Source organism: Podarcis cretensis (assembly GCF_951804945.1).
Source record: "Podarcis cretensis genome assembly, chromosome: Z".
NCBI classification, from domain to species: domain Eukaryota; kingdom Metazoa; phylum Chordata; class Lepidosauria; order Squamata; family Lacertidae; genus Podarcis; species Podarcis cretensis.
In genome coordinates, this window is record NC_137184.1 from 20,790,622 (window position 1) to 20,809,253 (window position 18,632).

The 18,632-nt window shown below is 43.8% G+C and overlaps 1 protein-coding gene and 1 long non-coding RNA gene across 7 annotated transcripts in view; one reads left to right on the plus strand and one right to left on the minus strand.

Moving 5' to 3' along the window:
• The window catches only part of LOC307207422 (rho GTPase-activating protein 20-like), a 94,352-nt gene extending 89,455 nt beyond the window's left edge, over nt 1-4,897 (minus strand). For 2 of the 4 annotated variants that reach the window (XM_079961230.1, XM_079961229.1), the window contains exons 1-2: nt 4,779-4,897; nt 2,618-2,729 (exon numbers count right to left, since the gene is read on the minus strand). In XM_079961230.1, the coding sequence (XP_079817356.1) occupies nt 2,618-2,729; nt 4,779-4,876 (210 nt within the window). In that variant the 5' untranslated portion in view covers nt 4,877-4,897. Of the gene's footprint in view, nt 1-1,352; nt 1,443-1,674; nt 2,049-2,617; nt 2,730-4,778 lie in introns of those variants that run through there. The other 2 variants (XM_079961235.1, XM_079961231.1) reach the window with 2 other exon arrangements.
• A 115-nt stretch (nt 4,898-5,012) lies between these two features.
• Nucleotides 5,013-18,632, plus strand: part of LOC307208057 — a 43,869-nt gene continuing 30,249 nt past the window's right edge. For all 3 annotated transcript variants that reach the window (XR_013834951.1, XR_013834952.1, XR_013834953.1), the window contains exons 1-2: nt 5,013-5,387; nt 14,886-15,076. This is a non-coding gene — a long non-coding RNA (uncharacterized lncRNA). The remainder of the gene's footprint in view (nt 5,388-14,885; nt 15,077-18,632) is intronic.

The following is an 18,632-nucleotide window of genomic DNA, read 5'->3' on the forward strand; positions in this document are numbered from 1 at the left end:
ATGAGCACCGCAACCCCAGAGTCGGTCATGACGACCTAATGGTCAGAGGTCCCTTTACCCTTTACCTTTACCTAGCCTGGATATGAGGACACTGAGAGGAGATATGATAGCCATCTTCAAATATCTGAAGGGCTGTCACATGGAAGATGGAGCAAGCCTGTTTTCTCCTGCTCGGGAGGGTAGGACTCGAACCAATGGCTTTCAAGTTACAAGAAAGGAGATTCTGACTAAACAGGAAGAACTTTTTGACAGTAAGAGCTGTTTGACAGTGGAACAGACTTCCTTGGAAGGTGGTGAACTCCCCTGCATTGGAGGTTTTTTAGCTGAGGTTGGAATGGCCACCTGTCATGGGTGCTGTAGTTAAGATTTCTGCACTGAAGGGGGTTAGACTAGACGACCCTCTGCAGAGTTGGAAGGGACACCCTAGGGTCATCTAGTCCAACCCCCTGCAATGCAGGAATCACAGCTTAAGAATTCCTGTCAGGTGGCCACCCAACCTTGGTTTAAAAACCTCCAACGAAGGAGAGTCCACCATCTTCCAAACTCAGCTCCATTCTATTGTCAAACATCTCTTGTCAGAAAGTTCTTCCTAATGTTTCCTGTAATTTGAATTGGTTTGGTTCTTTCTCTCACTGTGGGAGCTTATAAGGGCACAGAACCATGGGCGTAGCCAGGATTTTTGTTCTGGGGTGGTGGAGTGCAGGACACCCACTTGCCATCAACCCCTCTCTGGCTCTCTAGCAGATTCGGAATGAAATGCCTCAACAACAGTTGTTTTAAATTATTCTTTTGCCCCCAAGTGCTCAGAAAAATCCTGTCAAAATTTTCAGTCATTTGAAAACTAGGAAGTTAAATAAAACAATTAGCACCAGGGAGTACCTTTCATGCAGTTAACGAGTATATTTTGTGAAATTACAAGGAACATGTATTTTGTATGTTACTTTTAAAAAACAACAAAACTAAAACAAGTTTTCTTGGATTTGCTGAAAAACTTTTCAGCACTTCTTTCTCAAATTCCTCCTTTTTTTCCAATGCAGTTTTTTCTGTGCATACTCAGTAACCAAAGCCCATTGAGACGCTCTCCTGTCATCGTTGTCACTAGCCATGTCTTTACTTTCTGCAAGGCACTGAATGACAGCTCTATGGTACAAGTGGTGCGCATGGCTGAGCACATGGGCATAGCCAACATTTATGTTTGGGGTGGGGGGGGGCAGAACCTCAGTTAAGATTTTGTATTGATTTACTTGATGAGGGGGGGAAGCTGCCCCTCCCTGACTCCTTAGACATACCCATGGCTGAGCAAGAGAGATGAGCAGAGGCTTTTTGTGGTAGGGCAAAAGATTTCCACTTACTTTACTAGGTCTGCTATGTTCAGCCTTCTTAAATGCTCTTTGCTGAGTCTCTTCTCCTTCCACATGGTCTATCATAGTCCAGCTTTGGAGTTGAAGTTGGGGCAGCATTGAAAGCACTCACTTAGCTGAGGTTCTGCCCCCTACTCCCCCCCCAGCAGAAGCCTGCCCCACATAATGAAATCACGTATTTCTACCCATGATTTCTCCCCAAAACCCCTCTAACAAAAATCCTATGCCTGTGGGCAGCTGCCCTGCCCCCCTGGCTACACCCATGAGTGGATCCTCAGAGTTTACAAGACTTATGGGCTCACCCTCCTCTCACCTGACTCCAAGCTGTTTGATATCCAGGAATCATTACCTGGCAAAGAAGGATTCCCATTTCCCACTGAAGCTGCTGGGATTTGGATAAAGCCTTGAAGATTGTCAAAAATCCCCCCAGGTTCAAGAGGTTTGCAAAGCCACAAGTGCTCGCTTTCCCCCATCCTTCCTGCCAACCCCCCCCCCCCCGGTCGACCCCCCTCCCTGCGCTTGCTTTCACCGCTGCACATTTCAGGCATTAGGAAAGCAACCTGGTCTTCATTAAAGGAACGAAGTCTCCTCCAGCAACTTCAGCCAAGTCGTTCCCTGACAGTATACTTTCCAGATAAACTCAAGATGTGAAAGCAGAATTGGATGGGGGCAGAGGAAAATAATAAATCTTACCACTGATAAAGAATAAGCACGGGGGGGGGGGGGGGAGGCAGCAGGAAGACCAGAAAAACTAGCACAAGTGTTATATGGAAGCAAAAAAGTTGGTTGTCCCAACTCCCTGCTTCTCTCCCTCCTGAAAAGAGTCTCCACTTGTTCTCAGACTGGTTTAACCACCAGTCCCTCTTCCTGGAGAACTTTGGGGACTGAAGCTCTGGGAACTGAGAAGAATAGCAGTCTAACAACTCTCAGAAGCATTTGTATACCACCCATCATCCTATTTAGGATTTCAGAGGCATGAACAGCTAATTATATCCCAGCACAAGAATAAAACTAATAAAAACCCTTAATACAAATAAAATTACAATATGCTAAATTTCCCTAAATGGGGGTTGCCTTTGCCGACCGACCATTCTTTACAAAGTTCATTGTTTGCAAACAGTGGTGGATTCAAACCCCCACAGGGGAAGCAGATAATTAGGAGTGCAGTTCCTGAGTGGGAAATTCACAGCAATATTTCCCGATTTAAATCCCCTTTTCATACAGTGAGAAGAAGCAAGGTTTTAAGGTGGACATACCTTGAGGCGCAGCATTCTGGAGAGTGGGTTCCTATAGGAGTTGCTCTGTGAAGAATCTGCTTCCAGTTCTTTGGATCTGTCTGGCTCCCTCAGGGGGCTCTTTGGTGTATATCTGTAAGCAAAGAAAGCACACCTCTCAGTAATTTGGATATTAATCTTAATAATCTGGATTGCTGGTGTTCAAAGGTTTTTGCAAAATGCTGCCCTTGAAAAGATTTCTCACAAACTAAAAGCACCTAAAGGGTAGAGCTTGAATGACACTCCCCCCCCCCCCAATATAGGGTATGGTTTTATTTTTTACACAAATAATGAGGCAAATGGTCACTCAGGGCTCATCCATACTTCTGCTTGTTCCATGCCTAGAAAGCACAGTTCTGGCAGATTCTCCCTTGCCCTGTTCCTTTCCTAGGGAAAACCTGCTCTTTAACTTTAATCTTGAGTCCTAAAGGTTGGGTTTCCCCAGGGGAAAGTGACAGTATTTGTGCCACCAGTATATGCTAATGCCTTTCTCAAATTTAAGACTATATACAACCTTTATTCTCAATAACAATGGCACTTACAAGTGGATAATACTTTAATAAATATTTATTATTCCTAAAAGGGAATTGCTTTAAAGCTGCTCTAGATCCTTGTATTTTTGTCCTTCCAGGCTGAGAAGCTATACAGATTGAATTTTTAAATCTTTGTTTTCTTACATTTTGTTATGTTTGCACTTTTCAACAATTCAATATTTTTTAAAAAGAAAGAAAGAAAACACATACTGCAACTGGGGCTGCTTCCTAAAGCTTAGGCTTCAAATCTCAAACCGGGCTGATGAAAGTGTTGCAGGGGAACTTAATGGGCACCTTGGAACCTTAAGACATCACATCGGCAAAGACAGATGTGGGGACTGCTGAGCTAGGAATCCCAATGTTCTGGTGGGGTGTTAGGCAGCACCCCCCAGCCATATCTGGCACAGGTTTAATCCCTAGCACGGCACTGGCAGCTGCAAGTATCTCATGTAAGTATCTCATGCAAGTATCTCATCTTATGTAAATATGTGGGGCAGGGAGGAAGGAGGGAGACCGAGGATAAAGCATTTTCTTTAGTTGAGTGCAGAAGTGACATTCAAACCCAGGTCTTTGTGGCTCATTATGGCTCACATTCTGATCCCCCCGATTCCACAAAGTATCTTTTTGTAGATCCTTTTTCTTTTCCCTGACCCATAAGATTGGACTCTGTTTTAAATTGTTTGAATTAACCCAAAAGTATGCTTTTATTGGTTTCAACATGCTTTCATACTTACTGTTTTGCTGATCTTCTGCTGTATTTCTGCTTTAATGATATTGTTTATTGCTTTTACCTTGTACACTGAAAAATCTAAGCAGCTTATAAAATCATTTAAAATAAAATACATGGATGAAAGTTCACATTGAAGGATCAACACCTTACTAGACCCAGCAGGCATATTTCAACTAAAGCATAACTTTTCAAAACCTAGAGATCCTAATAAATTTATCAGGGATGGGTAGGGGTGGGAATTCTCAGTGATAGCATTAATTTTTAGTTTTTTTACAGCTATGTAGGTGAGACAGGCACAAGACAGGCACAAAAAAATTGGCAACTCAAGTAGACAAGAAGGAGCCAAATGTTTTCCCCCACTTACTGTGTCTCCAGCTGGTCCTGCCTTGATTTCTCCTCTGCCTCCTTCTCCTGATGGGTCTCTACCCTCCCTGCCTGCTTCCCCATAAGAACTACCTCTTTCCCCTCAGCCACTATTTACTTTTGTGACATCTGCCTGCCAACTTTTATGGGTTTCATCTATTCATTAATGTCCTTTCACACATCACATTTGTGCACACCCATTAGCCTCAACCACAGTCAAAACCTCACACACACACAAGCATATACCAAGCAATATCTGTGAAGAACTTCAACAGATTTATTCCCTCATCTTTCTCTATCCATTCACAAATGTGCCCTGTCTCCAACCCACAAATACTCACCAGCTCCTAAAGACAAAACACCAGCCTCCTTCAGCCTTACAGAATGGGAATTCCACCGGCTTCCACCCATCAACACCTGCCAACTTTCACAAGGTCCGCAGCTAGACACCAACCTGCTTCTGACACTGGGTATCAGCCCCCTTCAAGCTGCGGTCCCTCTCAGCAAGTGAACTTGCCTTATTATGGCTCCACAGCATCCCACTGCCAGATAATCATCTCTGTCCATCTGGAAATTCACCTCCTGCAGGTGGAATAAAGCTGGGCAATGCTGCATGTCACAGCTGCTGCCCTCTGTGTTCTGTTGAGGGAACAAGAATAGGCCCACCTTTATAGCCACTTATATATCCGCCATGTACTTTTGTGATGTCACAGGTACTCTGTAGCCAATGGCAACAGCTGGAGATGCATCACCATAGTCTCCTCAGACCCCACAATTGTGGGTGCCCCTCAGCCGGGATTTGTTTGTGTCCTTGTTCATTATTTAAAAAATATTTATAGACACCCCTTCATCGGTACTGATAACCAGGGATGGCCAGGCCATAAAACTGCTGCAGGGGACCTTTTCCACCTGTAGAGGACCCCCTCGCCCTTCTAAGGGCTGCATGGAGGGGGGAGAGTTAGAAGCAGAAGGGAGAAACGACGTCTCTCCAATTGAGAACAGTGAGCATGCAAAGACACAAAAAGAAGCTAAACAGAGGAGATGGCTAAAATACTAGTTGCACATCGAAACAAAGCAAACAACCTTAAAAGAACACGTCTCCCGAGCACTCTTTCATCCAAAGGAGGTAAATAGGATTGTATTGCCCCTAGAACAACCAGCAGTCTGAGGGAACGGAGTAAAGGCTCCTTGCAGCTGTGGGCTGGAGAGCTAATAATGCCTCCCTCCTGCCTCCCTGCTCGTCTTTTTGTCTTGTGAGGGAGCAAATGTACAATGAGGGTGTCCTTCCTTTTTTATTTGGATTTTTGAATTTATATTTCTTTTATAATGCATACAGAAGGAAACAAAAGTCCAGTGACGTACATGTTATGTACATAATTTCAACATAGATAAAATCTGAAGAGAGAAAAAGAAAAAAAGTCAGGGAACCAAATAGAAATCCAATTATTTATTATTCAGAGGAAAGAGGTTGTAATGGAAGGGCGATGAGGGAAAGAAAGAAACTTATAAGACTGTTGAGATAATGAATACTCTATTGGATCAACCAGAGTATATACGTGGTATAATTCAGAGCTGCAATCTCACACCACTTGTAGAGTTGGGGTGGCAGGTAACTACCGTATTTTTCGCTCTATAAGACGCACCAGACCATAAGATGCACCTAGTTTTTGGAGGAGGAAATCAAGAAAAAAAAATTCTAAATCTCAGAAGCCAGAACAGCAAGAGGGATTGCTGCGCAGTGAAAACAGCAATCCCACACAGGAAATGTGTGTGTGTGTGCGCAGCAATCCCTCTTGCTGTTTTGGCTTCTGGGATAGCTGCGCAGCCTGCATTCGCTCCATAAGACGCACACACATTTCCCCTTACTTTTTAGGAGGGAAAAAGTGAGTCTTATAGAGCAAAAATATATTTAGGTACTTGCCCCCCCCCCCCAATTCCTCTATAACCAGCCATTGGCCTTTAACTCTTTGTGGATTTTTAAAAGAAGTGGGCAGGATGTTTTAAATGTATCCCCCCCCCATTGGGGCTCACAAACTCTTCCACTTGTTACACATCTAGAAAGCATAGGTCTGAGTGGTTTTCCCCTGCCCCACTCCTTTCCAATAGAAAATCCATTCTTTAGTGATAGATTAAAAAAAAAATGGCAATCCAGGGAAAGAAAACCTAAATTGCCATTTGCTCTAATTGAGCACTAAAGAGCGGTTTTTCCAGTCGTGAAGCAGTTGAACAAGAGGAAGTGTGGGTAAGTCCTTGGTTTTAATGTACACATGGGCTTATCCACAGTTGTTGTTTTTTTCAATCAAGCACTGCATAAATTTGATGAAATAAATCCTGCAGTAAGGAAATTAGGGGCATCTGGGAAATGCCTTTAGGCCCATCTTCCCAGAGCATCCATAGATTCCCCATAACTGATTTTGAAATTTGGGCATCTCTTCAACAGTCATACCCTCTTAGTCCTTGTAATGATGAGCAGGTCAGAGGAGCGGAACTCGAAACAGCTTTATTAATGAACTGAGTACAAGCCGCCTTCCCTTTATTTTCTGCCTCACTTTGTCCTGCCTCCTGTTTCTTTGACTGCCTATGCCCAGAGCCGTAGCTAGGTGATCTTGCGCCCCTGGCAGAACCGTCCAGATTGCGCCCCCTAGCCACAGACAAATTAAGCGATTCTTTCTGCCTCTCCTCCAACCCCCCCCCCCCCCGCCACCTGTTCAATTTACCCTCTATTTAAAACCTTTTCTTATGAGGCAATAATCAATATTTTTCTTTATAGACATATTTATGGACATATTTTAAGCCGATTTTGTACCCCCCCTTGCCTGCGCCCCTGGCGGTGGCCCACCTCACCACCCCCTAGCTATGGCCCAGCCTATGCCTACTGTTGTATGCTCAGCTATGGGCAAAATTACATGCTATCTTTTGAGGGTCTTCTTTTTCATCCATTCTTGTACCTTGCATGGTGAAGTCCTGCTTAAACCTTTCCATGGTTATGCTGCCTTGCCACCGAGGGCTTGTCCACACTTCCACTAGGAAGTGCCTAGGAAGTACAACTCTGAGCTGTTCCCTGCTTGTCCCATGCTTTCTAGGTATTTCCTTTGCCCCACCAATTTCCCCCAGGAAACCTTGGCTTTGGTGCTAAATTGGTGATTGCCATTTGTTCCAATTTAGCACCAAAGAGAGGGTTTCCTGGGGGAAAGCAGCATGGCAAATAGGAATGTGAATGAGCCCTGAGTTTCAACTCCCCCAGGGCCATGGGCCATTCCATCTTTCATAGTCTTCTCACCTTGCTTCCCTTGTTGACTCCATTTCTGGTGCATTGTTTGATGAGCAGGTCAGAGGAATTGAATCAGACATAATTTTAATTTCTGTCTCTCTGTCTCGCAACGTGGCACAGCTCTTTTCTATGCTTCCCCTCCTCTTCTTCACTGCCTCAGCGCCTCGCTCACCCCCCCCCCACTCGGGCACACGGAGCCCTCAGCAGAAGAGCGCCGTGGGCTCTTCTGCTGTGGGCAGCTCTGCGCGAGTTCAGGGCGAGCATTGATCAAGGAAGTGAGCCAGAAGAAGCTCTCTGGCTCGCGCCTTGGTTTAAATAGCCCCCTCCCCCCCACCAGCGGATTGGCTTGCTGGAACTTTGAGGTGTCCAGGACCTCCAGTGCTGCTCGCTGCCATGGCGTCCACCATGTTGCCTCGCCAGAAGTCCCCAGGCATAAATCTGGGGACATTAATTAAAAACCGGGGACATTCCGGGGACAGATTGGTGAATCCAGGGACTGTCCCTGGGAACCGGGGATGTCTGGTAGCCCTATGTTAAGAACATCTGAAGAGTCTGATGAAACAGGCCAACAATGGCACATCTAGTCCTGCATCCTGTTCTCACTGTGGCCAACAAGATGCATGTGGGAAACAGGCAAGCAGAGGCTGAGTACAAGAGCAACTCTGTCCTCCTGTGGCAACTGTCATAATGGACGGCCTGATGAGGCTGTCAGCCCAGTGCACGGCAGCTGTGCAAAAGGGCATATTCTGCTCATCCAAATTAAACCATCAAAGTCGTCATCAACAGAAGTGGAATTTTTGTTGATCCTGTCATCCATGAGGCTTGTGCCATGTATGCAAGACCTCAGCTTGACTACACAAGTGGTAAGAACCATTTAAGAAGGAACCCAACGGGTTATTATTATTACTATTATTAAGCATTTAATAATAAGTGCTCTGGTCCATGGAGTCACGAAGAGTCGGACACGACTAAATAACAAGCATTTTCAAAGACTGGCCCATGGAGTCACGAAGAGTCGGACACGACTAAATAACAACAAGCATTTTCAAAGACTGTGGTTGGGTGAAGAGATGCTGGGACAAATGGGTAGCAGGTGGTGGTTAGGGAGAGGATGAAACAGTCAAGATGACATATATTTGTGTGTGTGTGTTCTGGGGGAAAGCTCTCAAAGACTCCTTGTCCTGCAATGTATTACACATATTGTTGAACAGATCTAAAAGAGGGGAGGGTAAAAGAGAGGAGAGGCAATGGAAGGGGGACTAGTTACCATTCTAACCCCCCCCCCTCTTTTTTATGGCTGCATCATATTAATGATTGTGAGCATGGAATCTGAGGATGATAGTTATTCTGGTGATAAACCATGGAGAGTAAGTTTGAGGTTGTGTACTATTGAATAATATATCATGCTAGGGGGGGAGGAAAACATGGCAAAGACCCACGGATATTTTAGATGATAGAAAACCCTGGTAATGTCATCCAGATGTTACATTCATCTCATTGTGGGTGTAGACAGGATGTGCTTCCTTGGGCTTATAGCCTGAAGCTGCTAAGTAATTGTGGGTGTGGGCATCATAAAATTCTCAAGAACTTAGCCGAGATACACAATATATGAACTTCTCAGCATCTGACAGCACCAGTGGAACTAAAGTGATGTAATGCGGCTGTTTGCCCTTGGCACATTTTGGAACAGGGTGCAAAACAAGCACCCAAGATAATGTGTTGTGTAGGCAGTAAAAATATTGTTAGATTTTCTAACATTTTCCTTTCCAGTATAAAATAATTAAGCATATTTTCCAGATACTTTTGAAGCATTAAGACTACAAAACCCATGTTGCTGTGTGCAGCCTGCAGCAAAATATGAATGTGCAAGTATTTATGCAGCCTTGAGGCTACAGTATTATTAATATTACCCATCCTGGGGCAACCCAGTCAGACAGGCGAAGTACTACTACTACTACTAGAATCGTAGAATTGTAGAGTTGGAAGGGACGAGGATCATGTAGTTCAACCTCCTGCAGTGCTGCAGTGTCAACTAAAGTATCCATAACAGATGGCCATCCAACCTCTGCTTATAAACCTCCAATGAAGGAGACCCCAACCACCTTCCAAGGGAGTCTGTCCCAGAGTCAAACGGCTCTTACCTGGTGCTTAGAATCTTCTTGTAACTTGAAGCCATTTGTTCAGGTCCTTCCTTCTGGAGCCAGAGAAAACAAGCTTGCTCCATCTTCTATGAGATAGTCCAGATATTTGAAGATGGCTATCAATTCTCCTCTCAGTTTCTTCTTATCCATACTAAACATACCCAACTCCCTCAACAACAACTCCTCATAAAGCTTGCTTTCCAGACCCTTGATAATCTTGACTGCTCTCCTATGCACACATTCCAGCTTGTCAATATCCTCCTTAAATGAGGGAGCCCAGACCAAGGCAAAAGAGAGCAGCAATATGACTTCCGTTGATTGGGACATTATACTTCTATTGATGAAGCCTAGAATAGCATTAGCTTTCTTTGCTGCTGCATCAGGTCCTAGGGCAGGTTACAACAATTAAAAAATTTAAACAGTTCATGCATTGCATGTTTCACTACAAACAGAGAGGCTTACCTGATGTAAGCAAGTGTTATTATTGGAAGAATGAGAGCACAGGTGATATAAAATATCTCTCAGATCAGCCATAGCCAGCCTCTGTAAATCCTTTGATCCACTCTCTTCCCTGGCAACCACGCTGCAACCAGTCTGAACCAGGACTCAACACTGTGATCTGTAAACAAGTTTGGACTAGAGGTGGTTTTCGTAGTGTTGCAGGGTTTGTTTTGTTTCTAAAGTACTGGCTGCACGAATTGAACTAGAAAATATATTACGTTCTGATGGACCTAGAAATAAACTGTTTCCAGCAACATTTTGATGTGGAATGAGAGGACAATGTTTTAATATGCCTTTGCTGCAGGATTGCATTAATATTGCTGCATGCCCTCCCACCCCCTTTTCAGTGCTAAGAGACTCCAGGGGTGCTGTGCTATGACCTATGGTTCCATTTCCTTGGAGTGAAAGTGAATGGAGATCGTGAGGTCATTAGTATTTGTGGTTTTATTTACATACATATAAAACCTGAGCATAGAAGGAAGGGCTCACATCATTAACACTCAAACAGATCTTTCTTCCCCATTTGGTTTCCATGGAAGCCCCAAGCCACAGCTTTGGGTCCAGCCCAGAGCAAGAGGAGCCTCTGTATTTCCAGTTTCCAGCAGTAGCCCCAAATTCTCTCACACACTCCTTAGCTTATTGTTCTCCATCCTAGGTTGATGTAGTTCCAACCAGGTGATGTAGGTAAAGGCCCACCCATTTGTTTCTCTTTGGACAGGTAGACATTGGCAGTACGTAATTGGCCAGCCCAGGCCAGTACCTTAACGAACGCAGTGATCTGGCTGGTTCAACAGGTTTCCTGTTATACTGTCTACCCTCATAGGTACAGAATCACAGGGTTGGAAGGGGCCCCATGGGCATTGTCTAGACTGACCCTCTTCCCAAACCTACAACAATATTACTGCTTTTTTATCATAATTTTTATTGAGTTTTTCATATTTCATTTCAGTTCAATACACATATTCACAACTTATATTATTTGCTCAAAAGGAGCACTGACTTCCTCTTTCTGACATCCCTATGACATTAACATATCTATCGCATTTCCATAATCACTTCTATATCATATATTAACATTAAGAAATCACACTCTCAACAATATTATTGCTTTTTAATAAATTTGTATTGAAATTTCTCAAATAAGAAATACATAATAACAAACACAACATACAAAACAAAACTTTACTGTGAACTTAGTATCAAAACTACTTGTTGATGCACCAAACTAATAAACAAACCAGAGGACACAATGATATGGAGACACAGCAACCTGGAACATTAAATTCCAAATCTAATTTGTAGATTTTTACATTAAAGGTCAGAAGTGTTTAAGCATTATACTAGTCCTTAACAGACGAGGAACATCTGGAAGGACGATTCTTCGCTGTTGACGCAAATCAAATTCAATAGACGGAGGCCAATATTCTTCAAAGAATTTGTTTGGCTCTTGCTATGATTAATACAACAATGCTTCTTAATGCTATATTTTCTACATGTATAGAAGGAGCAAGGCAGGGTAAGATGCCCTTGGAAGGTAATAGAGCAAATAATACAAGAGTTCTTGGGATCCAGGCTCAATTCTGCGTACATCCCTGAGTCATAGCCATTCTCTTGTTTGCAAATGAGAACTTTGCAATGTGATCAAATATTTCATGGTTTACTGCTAAACATCTTCTGCTGCCATTGTATGGCCTCTAGGCAGCAAAGCCAGGCCGCGGTGACCTTCCATCCTTAAGACACTTATATCTTATTGATTTCAGAACCTATTTAAGCCATCACCGCAAGGCACCCTTCAATGTACGGAACATGGTTTCCAAAGCAATAGGGAGCGCGGGGGGGGGGGGCCCTCCCCGCTCCCATGTAAGACTGTTTTCTTCAAATGAACATTTCCCTCCCTGCAAGCGGTGCATACCAGCCCCATCTCCCGCTCTCTTAGCTTCTTTTCTTTTCTATTTTTGACTCAAGTAATAGAGATGTGGCTGCCCTGACATTTTGACAACAGCGAGACTTTATAAATGAAAGATTCCACCGTCTTTTTGATTGGTTTTGATTTAGCTTCTTTATGCTTCGTTCCCCATCTGGGGAACTCAGTGAAGTGCCCTTCTGAGGACGGACTATTATTTTATCTGTTCTGAATCTCCCAACATTCAGCTTCATTGGATGTCCAAAAGTTCCAGTGTTCTGAAATAGGGGGGGGGGGGGGGAGACCAGCACCATTTCTCTATCCACTTTCTCCATGCCCTGCATAATTGTAAAAACTTCCATAATGTTGCCTCTTACTTGCCTTTTCTCTAAAAAGTCCCAAAGGCTGCAACTTTTCATCACAGGGCAAGAGCTCCACTCCTTGATAATTTTGGTAGCTCTTTTCTAAACCTCTTCCATCTCTACAACAGCCTTTTTGACGCAAGGCAACTAGGACCATACACAGTTTTCAAATGCCTTCACAGCATTGATTTGTATAATAGCATTATGATATTAGTAGTTCGATTTGCAGTTCCTTTTCCAATGACCCCTGGCATGGAATCTTTTTTTAAAAAATAACCATCTACCGGTAATTTGGTGGCCATCATTGTCTCCTGTGGAACCAAGTTCCACAGTCTTAACTCGCCTTTTCAGTCTGCCTCTTGATATTTGAGGTGTATATTCTTAGGATCCACCTTACTTTTGTGGTGGGGAGTTGTTGTAAAACTGTTCTTAATATTGTGTTTTAATGTTGTAACCTACCCTGAAACCTTAGGGTGAAGGGTGGATAAATAAAAACAACAACCACAACTAGAGTAACTCCATGCTGCATGAAGAGGGGTGGTTTTTTTTTTTTTTTAATCTGTCCTGAATCTGCCAACTTTAAACCTTAATGGAGGCCCACAAGTTCTAATGTTATGAGAGAGGGAGGCAAATTTTCCTCTGTTGACTTTCTTCATGCCGTGCATAATTTTGTAAACTTCTATCCTTTCACCTCTGAAATTCCCTCTGCTGTTTGGCCAGCCACTAGTCCTGTGAGTTGAGCAAACAAATGGCCAGTGTCTGGACCTGAGACCAAGATGTGGATAACCAGACAAAGATGACCCCACGTAGAAAGCCCAGCCTATGGTCCGGTCCCCAGAAAATGTGGTTTACCTTCCTCTCTCAAAGCAGAGTTATGTGGAACGGAAAGAGCTGAAAATAGTATGCCTGCCATTCACCTTTTGTGCTAAATTGACTCTCCCCTGGGGATGCTACCAGATTTGATGTCCGCTTGGAAGAAGTCAGTTTTTCCTAAAAGAGGAGGCAGGAACAGTTTTGCAGTGACTGATCCAGGCAAAGCAAAACACGCAAACTGAGTTGGTGGCCAAGGTTTCCTGGCAGGCTAATTTGTGACTGAAGGGCCCTTCCTTTTGGATCAGTGACTGTCCTCTGAAGTATTTACAAACAGTACAGAAGGCAAAGGAACTGTTAATATGCTCTTAGTATCCCTGATTCATTGTGGCCCCTGTGCTGTGATTGGGTGTAATAGCCACCTTTGTGGATCCTGGTAGTGTCACACAGTCATGCATTTCCTATTTGTTTCCTTCTTTTGACAGCAGTCAGAGATTTATTTATTTTTTAAATTATGGGTGGTATCAACAATATCTGGACATTTTCTGGGGTCAAAATTTGGGAGGGTGTCACCCACCCTTTCAAAAATGGCAAAAGGTCTACATGAAAGAAGTGTTGTTTGTTTGTTTGTTTGTTGAGTTTGTACCCGGTTCTTCAGCCAAAAAAGCTCCCAGAGTGGTTCACAAACAATCAAAACAAGACAAATATGTTCCCGGAAGCTTACCATATTTTTTAAAAATGACACACAAGGGCAAAGACACAGAGAGGGAAGAGGAAAAACAAAAACCCAGGTAGATTTCTAAACAGTTGTTCTTAGAATGACCAGCAGGAGGAGGTGCCTGGTGGAGCAGGGCCTTTGGCAAAGGTGATGGAGGTAGCTTCCTGCTTCTCACCTCTCCCGCTGAGGTCTCATCCACAGTTCCTCTTGTTCTGCTGCTTTCTGCCAGGGAAAACCACTTTTTAGCACTCAGAGCAAACAGCAATTGGCTTTTCCAGAGACTGAGGTTTGCTCCGATTTAGAGCTAAAAAGTGGGTTTTCCCTGGGAAAGAAGAGAGACAAGGGGAAGTGTGGATAAGCCCCCAGGCAGCCTGAGGGAATGGCTTTCCCCCAAGTGCCATTTGAGGAGAGAGGAAGCCTGATGGGGTTGGCCTGCCACAGTAGAGCTGATGGAGGGAGCCCTGCTTCGCAGTTCTCCCGCTGCTGGAATGTAAATGTTAAATGAAAATGTATTTTTACCTCTTGGCAACCTTAGGCTTGGCCAGGCAGTATGGTGTAGCGGGAGTAGGTCCAGGAAGATGTAGGTTCCCTCAGCCATGAATCTCTTTGAGGTAACGTTGTGTCAGCTGTTCTCAGCCAGCCTACCTCACAGGGTTGTTGTCAGGAAAAAAATGAAGTGTGTGTGTGTGTGGGGGGAACCATGTTTGCTGCCTGAACCTCCTTGGAATAAGGGCAGGATATAAATGTAGTAAAACAAAAGCGAGTCAAAATCAGCCTAGCAAATTGTGAAAGCGTGGAGCTGCGCCAAGAGAGGGAAGGGGGGGGTAGTGGAATCAAACCAGCACAAACTGGCCCCTCCTCCTTGCTCACTTCACTGCAGCTGCCTGCCACCAAGTGGATATCTTTATTTTTCTCCAGGTGCTTCCACTAAACAGCCTTTCAGCTTTCTGAAATTTAATTGGATTCAAGTGATAGGAAAGGAGATTCTGACTAAAAATCAGGAGGATCTTCAGGAATCAGGAAGACTGTTTGACAGTGGAATGGACAACAAACCAACAAAGAAAAGGATTAACAAACCGTTGAAAAGCCATTGAAAACTCATCTTTCTGGTACGTAAGTGCAACCACACAACATGCACTTTCTACACACATAAAGCCGGGAGAATTCTCACCCACCCACAACATCTTGTTTTGAGTTGCTGCCTTTCCTTTCACAAACACCATCATTTCTTTTGCTCTCAAATTATTATTTTCTCTTCGCTACATGGGCTGAAATCCACGCAGGCATCCCCCACCCCCTCCTCTCACCACACACTCCTCCCTCGCTTCTCTCTCTCTGCTGAACACGCCGGGCCATTTCCAGTTATTGTCCATGCAGCCGCCAGAACCATCCGAAACACCCTCTTATTTGCTGCAACAATCTATACCAAAATGCTCAGCTTTCATTTCATCTGTTTGTTTATTTTGAAGCTCTGTTTCATTTAAAATGCATAAAACCATACAGTAAAACCATATTTAAAAGGTTAAAACCAGGCATCAGTTATGGAAAAACGCATTCATAATTGCCTGCATAGGCCAGACAAAATAGAAAAATCTTCAGCAGCCGTTTAAAAGTTGGCACAGAAGGCACCTGTTGAAGCCTTTGCATGGTAGCTGCAGGAGCTGCATGGAGGAACAGAGCCTGAGGCAGAGGAATGCCTGAAGCGCTTGGTTCCCTTTGACTCTCAGCCAGTTCCAACAATCTCCTGTTGAATAATGCCTTGCTCTGCTGACAACACCCCTCCTCTCCCCATGTCTTGAACAGCACATGGCCAATAGGGATAGCAGAAAAATTCAGTTTGGGTCACACTTTTATGAAACCTTACCTAACTTTGGTTTTATATTTATATCCTGACAGTTTCCCAGTTCTGTGGCTTACACAGATAAAACAGAACAAGCCAGGAAACATTGAGACAACCGTCATTAAATGCTATTAAACGCTAATAGAATTAAAATAGTATTTTTAAAAATCCATTAAAAACACAGACAATAACTTTAAAAAAACAAAAACAAACGGAAAACGAGCTCTTTCATTAGAATCAGTCAGTTTCCAAAGGCTTGTTTGGAAAGTCTTCACCTGCTGGTGGAAGGACAGCATGGAGGGAACCGGTCTGGCTTCTTTAGGGAGGGAGCTCCAGAGTCTGGGAGCAGCCACCACCAAGAAGGCCCCGTCCTGCATCCCCAGCATGCGTGAGGGTGGCGGGACCGAAAGAATAGCCTCCTCAGTGTCTGGGCAGGTTCGTTTGAGGGAATGCGATATTTCAGAGAGCCTGGGCTTAAGCAATATAGGATTTTACATCTGTGACTATCTTTAAGAGTGGTGGCTCTGGCGCCCTTGTTACATTTGAGCCTGTGTGCAAATGAGCACATCTCCTGGTACACATCATCAGTGCTGGTTGGTGTGTTGAATTATGGCTAGAGAGATCCCCGGTGTTTGTTCACAGTACAGTGCAATGAATTTGTGGTATTCTTTTTTGCAGTTTCACAGCTCTCCCCCCCACCCCCACTCCCAGCTGCTCACATCAGCATGGCTTCAATTTTATTCTGTTTGTATACTCACTGGGCAGGAGGCATGCAAAGGTGTTTCACATCTTAGCTTAGGAATGGCTTTGTGTGCTGCTGCTTTGAGAAACAATGCGTCAGACAGTAGTATCTTACAACGAAGTACTGGATAGGATTTGGATAGTGCTATGTGAGCACAGGTTAAAATCCTAGCGCTGGAGAACGAATGAGTGCACAGTAGGTGATATTGTGAATACTGCCCCAGGTTCAAATCCTCAGGGTTGCTATGAGGATAAAAAGGGCAAGAGGGTGAACCATCTATGCTGCCTTCAACTTCTTGAAGGAAGTTAGTATATATGTGTAATTAAAAAACAGCAACAGTACATTTGGCTTTAGACATAGGGCTGATCCATACTTTTGTTGTGCTGCCAGTTCTAGACACAGGTCTGTGATGTGGAGGCATGGGAAAGTGTATATAATGAAATGAAGAGTATATTAAGATACAACTTTGGGAAAAAGCCGGAGGCTTTTCTGTTAGGCCTAGCAGGAAGTGATATAAAGAACAATGACAGTAAATTCTTTCAATATGCAACAACGGCCGCAAGGGTCCTATTGGCTCAAAACTGGAAACAACAGAACATACCAACGCTTGAGGAATGGAGAGCAAAACTACTAGAATACGCGGAGATGGATAGATTGACGGGGAAAATTAGATATTTAAAAGACCAAAGGTTCATTGAGGATTGGGGGAAATTCGTGGAATATCTGGAAAATATAAGTGAAGGTCAGATAACGCTAGTTGGGTTTAAAAAAGCTCTGTGAAAAGGTTGGAATATTGTCTAAAGAGAAAAAGAAGGAAAGAGAAAATAATGTCAATATAAGCCAAGATTTGTGTGAATTTGTTAAATTAGGGTATGGATGATTTGAGGGGAAGCTGAAGGAAGTCTTATAGAAAGAAATCTGTGACAACAAGGTGTAAATTGCTGTATTTTTTGTTTGTTTGTTATGATTTAAAAAACAATAAAAATTATGCAGAAGAAAAAAAAACAGCAACAGTACATTTGGCTTTAGACATAGGGCTGATCCATACTTTTGTTGTGCTGCCAGTTCTAGACACAGGTCTGTGATGTGGAGGCATGGATCTGAGTAGTTATTTAATTGACATTTGTTCCAATTCTGTGGGTTTTCCCGGGAAAAGCAGTGCGACAAAAGAAAAACCTCTTGGACCTGTGTAGATGAGCCCATTCTTGCAGGACAAGGCATCAGACTTCCCATACCCCAACCCATATACAGTATTACAGTTACACTGCCTGCAGCAGACTTTCCTCTGCCTACATCAAGCTGTCAGATAGGTTTTTTTAAAGGGCAGCATCCTCTTTCTTTCTGCCCATGTGTTGCTGGTTAACATTTGACATGCCAAAGAACATCTTCTGAGCACATGCTTTTTTCCCGCTGCAGAAAGGAAGAGTTGGTTTCAATTAGAGGAGTGAAAGGGAAATGTTGTTATGATGGCATCAGCCTCCACTTGTCAGCATGATAGTCAATGGGACAAAAGCGCATGGTTTCTGTTTTGTTTTGTCCTATGAAATACATTTATCGTAATGTCTGAAGGCACTGAGCTTTTTATCTTTAAAAGACCAACCCTGTAATAAGCATGCATTGGAGAGGATGCTTGCAGAAATGATACTGAGGTCGTGGAAGCCACAGTTTCTTGCACACCCAGAGGAGGAGGAGGGGCTAAGATACACACCTGAAGAAAGGGCAGGTGGGTTCAGTAAGGAGGAAGCAATCCATGTATTGTTTAAACCAGACCACAACTCCCATCAGCATACAGCTGTGCTGGTTGGAGCTAACGGTACATGCATACAGTTCAACTTTTTCAGATCAAAGCTGGGACACGCATCTTCCAGATCATGCTCCCAGGCAAGTCACGTGATCCGCATTGCAATATTGTCCTGGGGGGGGGAGCATTTTTCAGGGTAAGATCATGGTACGTGAGATCACAGCACCCAAAAGAGGTGCCACAGTGACCTCTTGTAAAAAAAAAAGGACGTCCCGTTTCCCCCCGGGGCACTTGGCAGGTACGGACTCGTAGCGGAAAACAACTGGAGGGCACCAGGTCAGT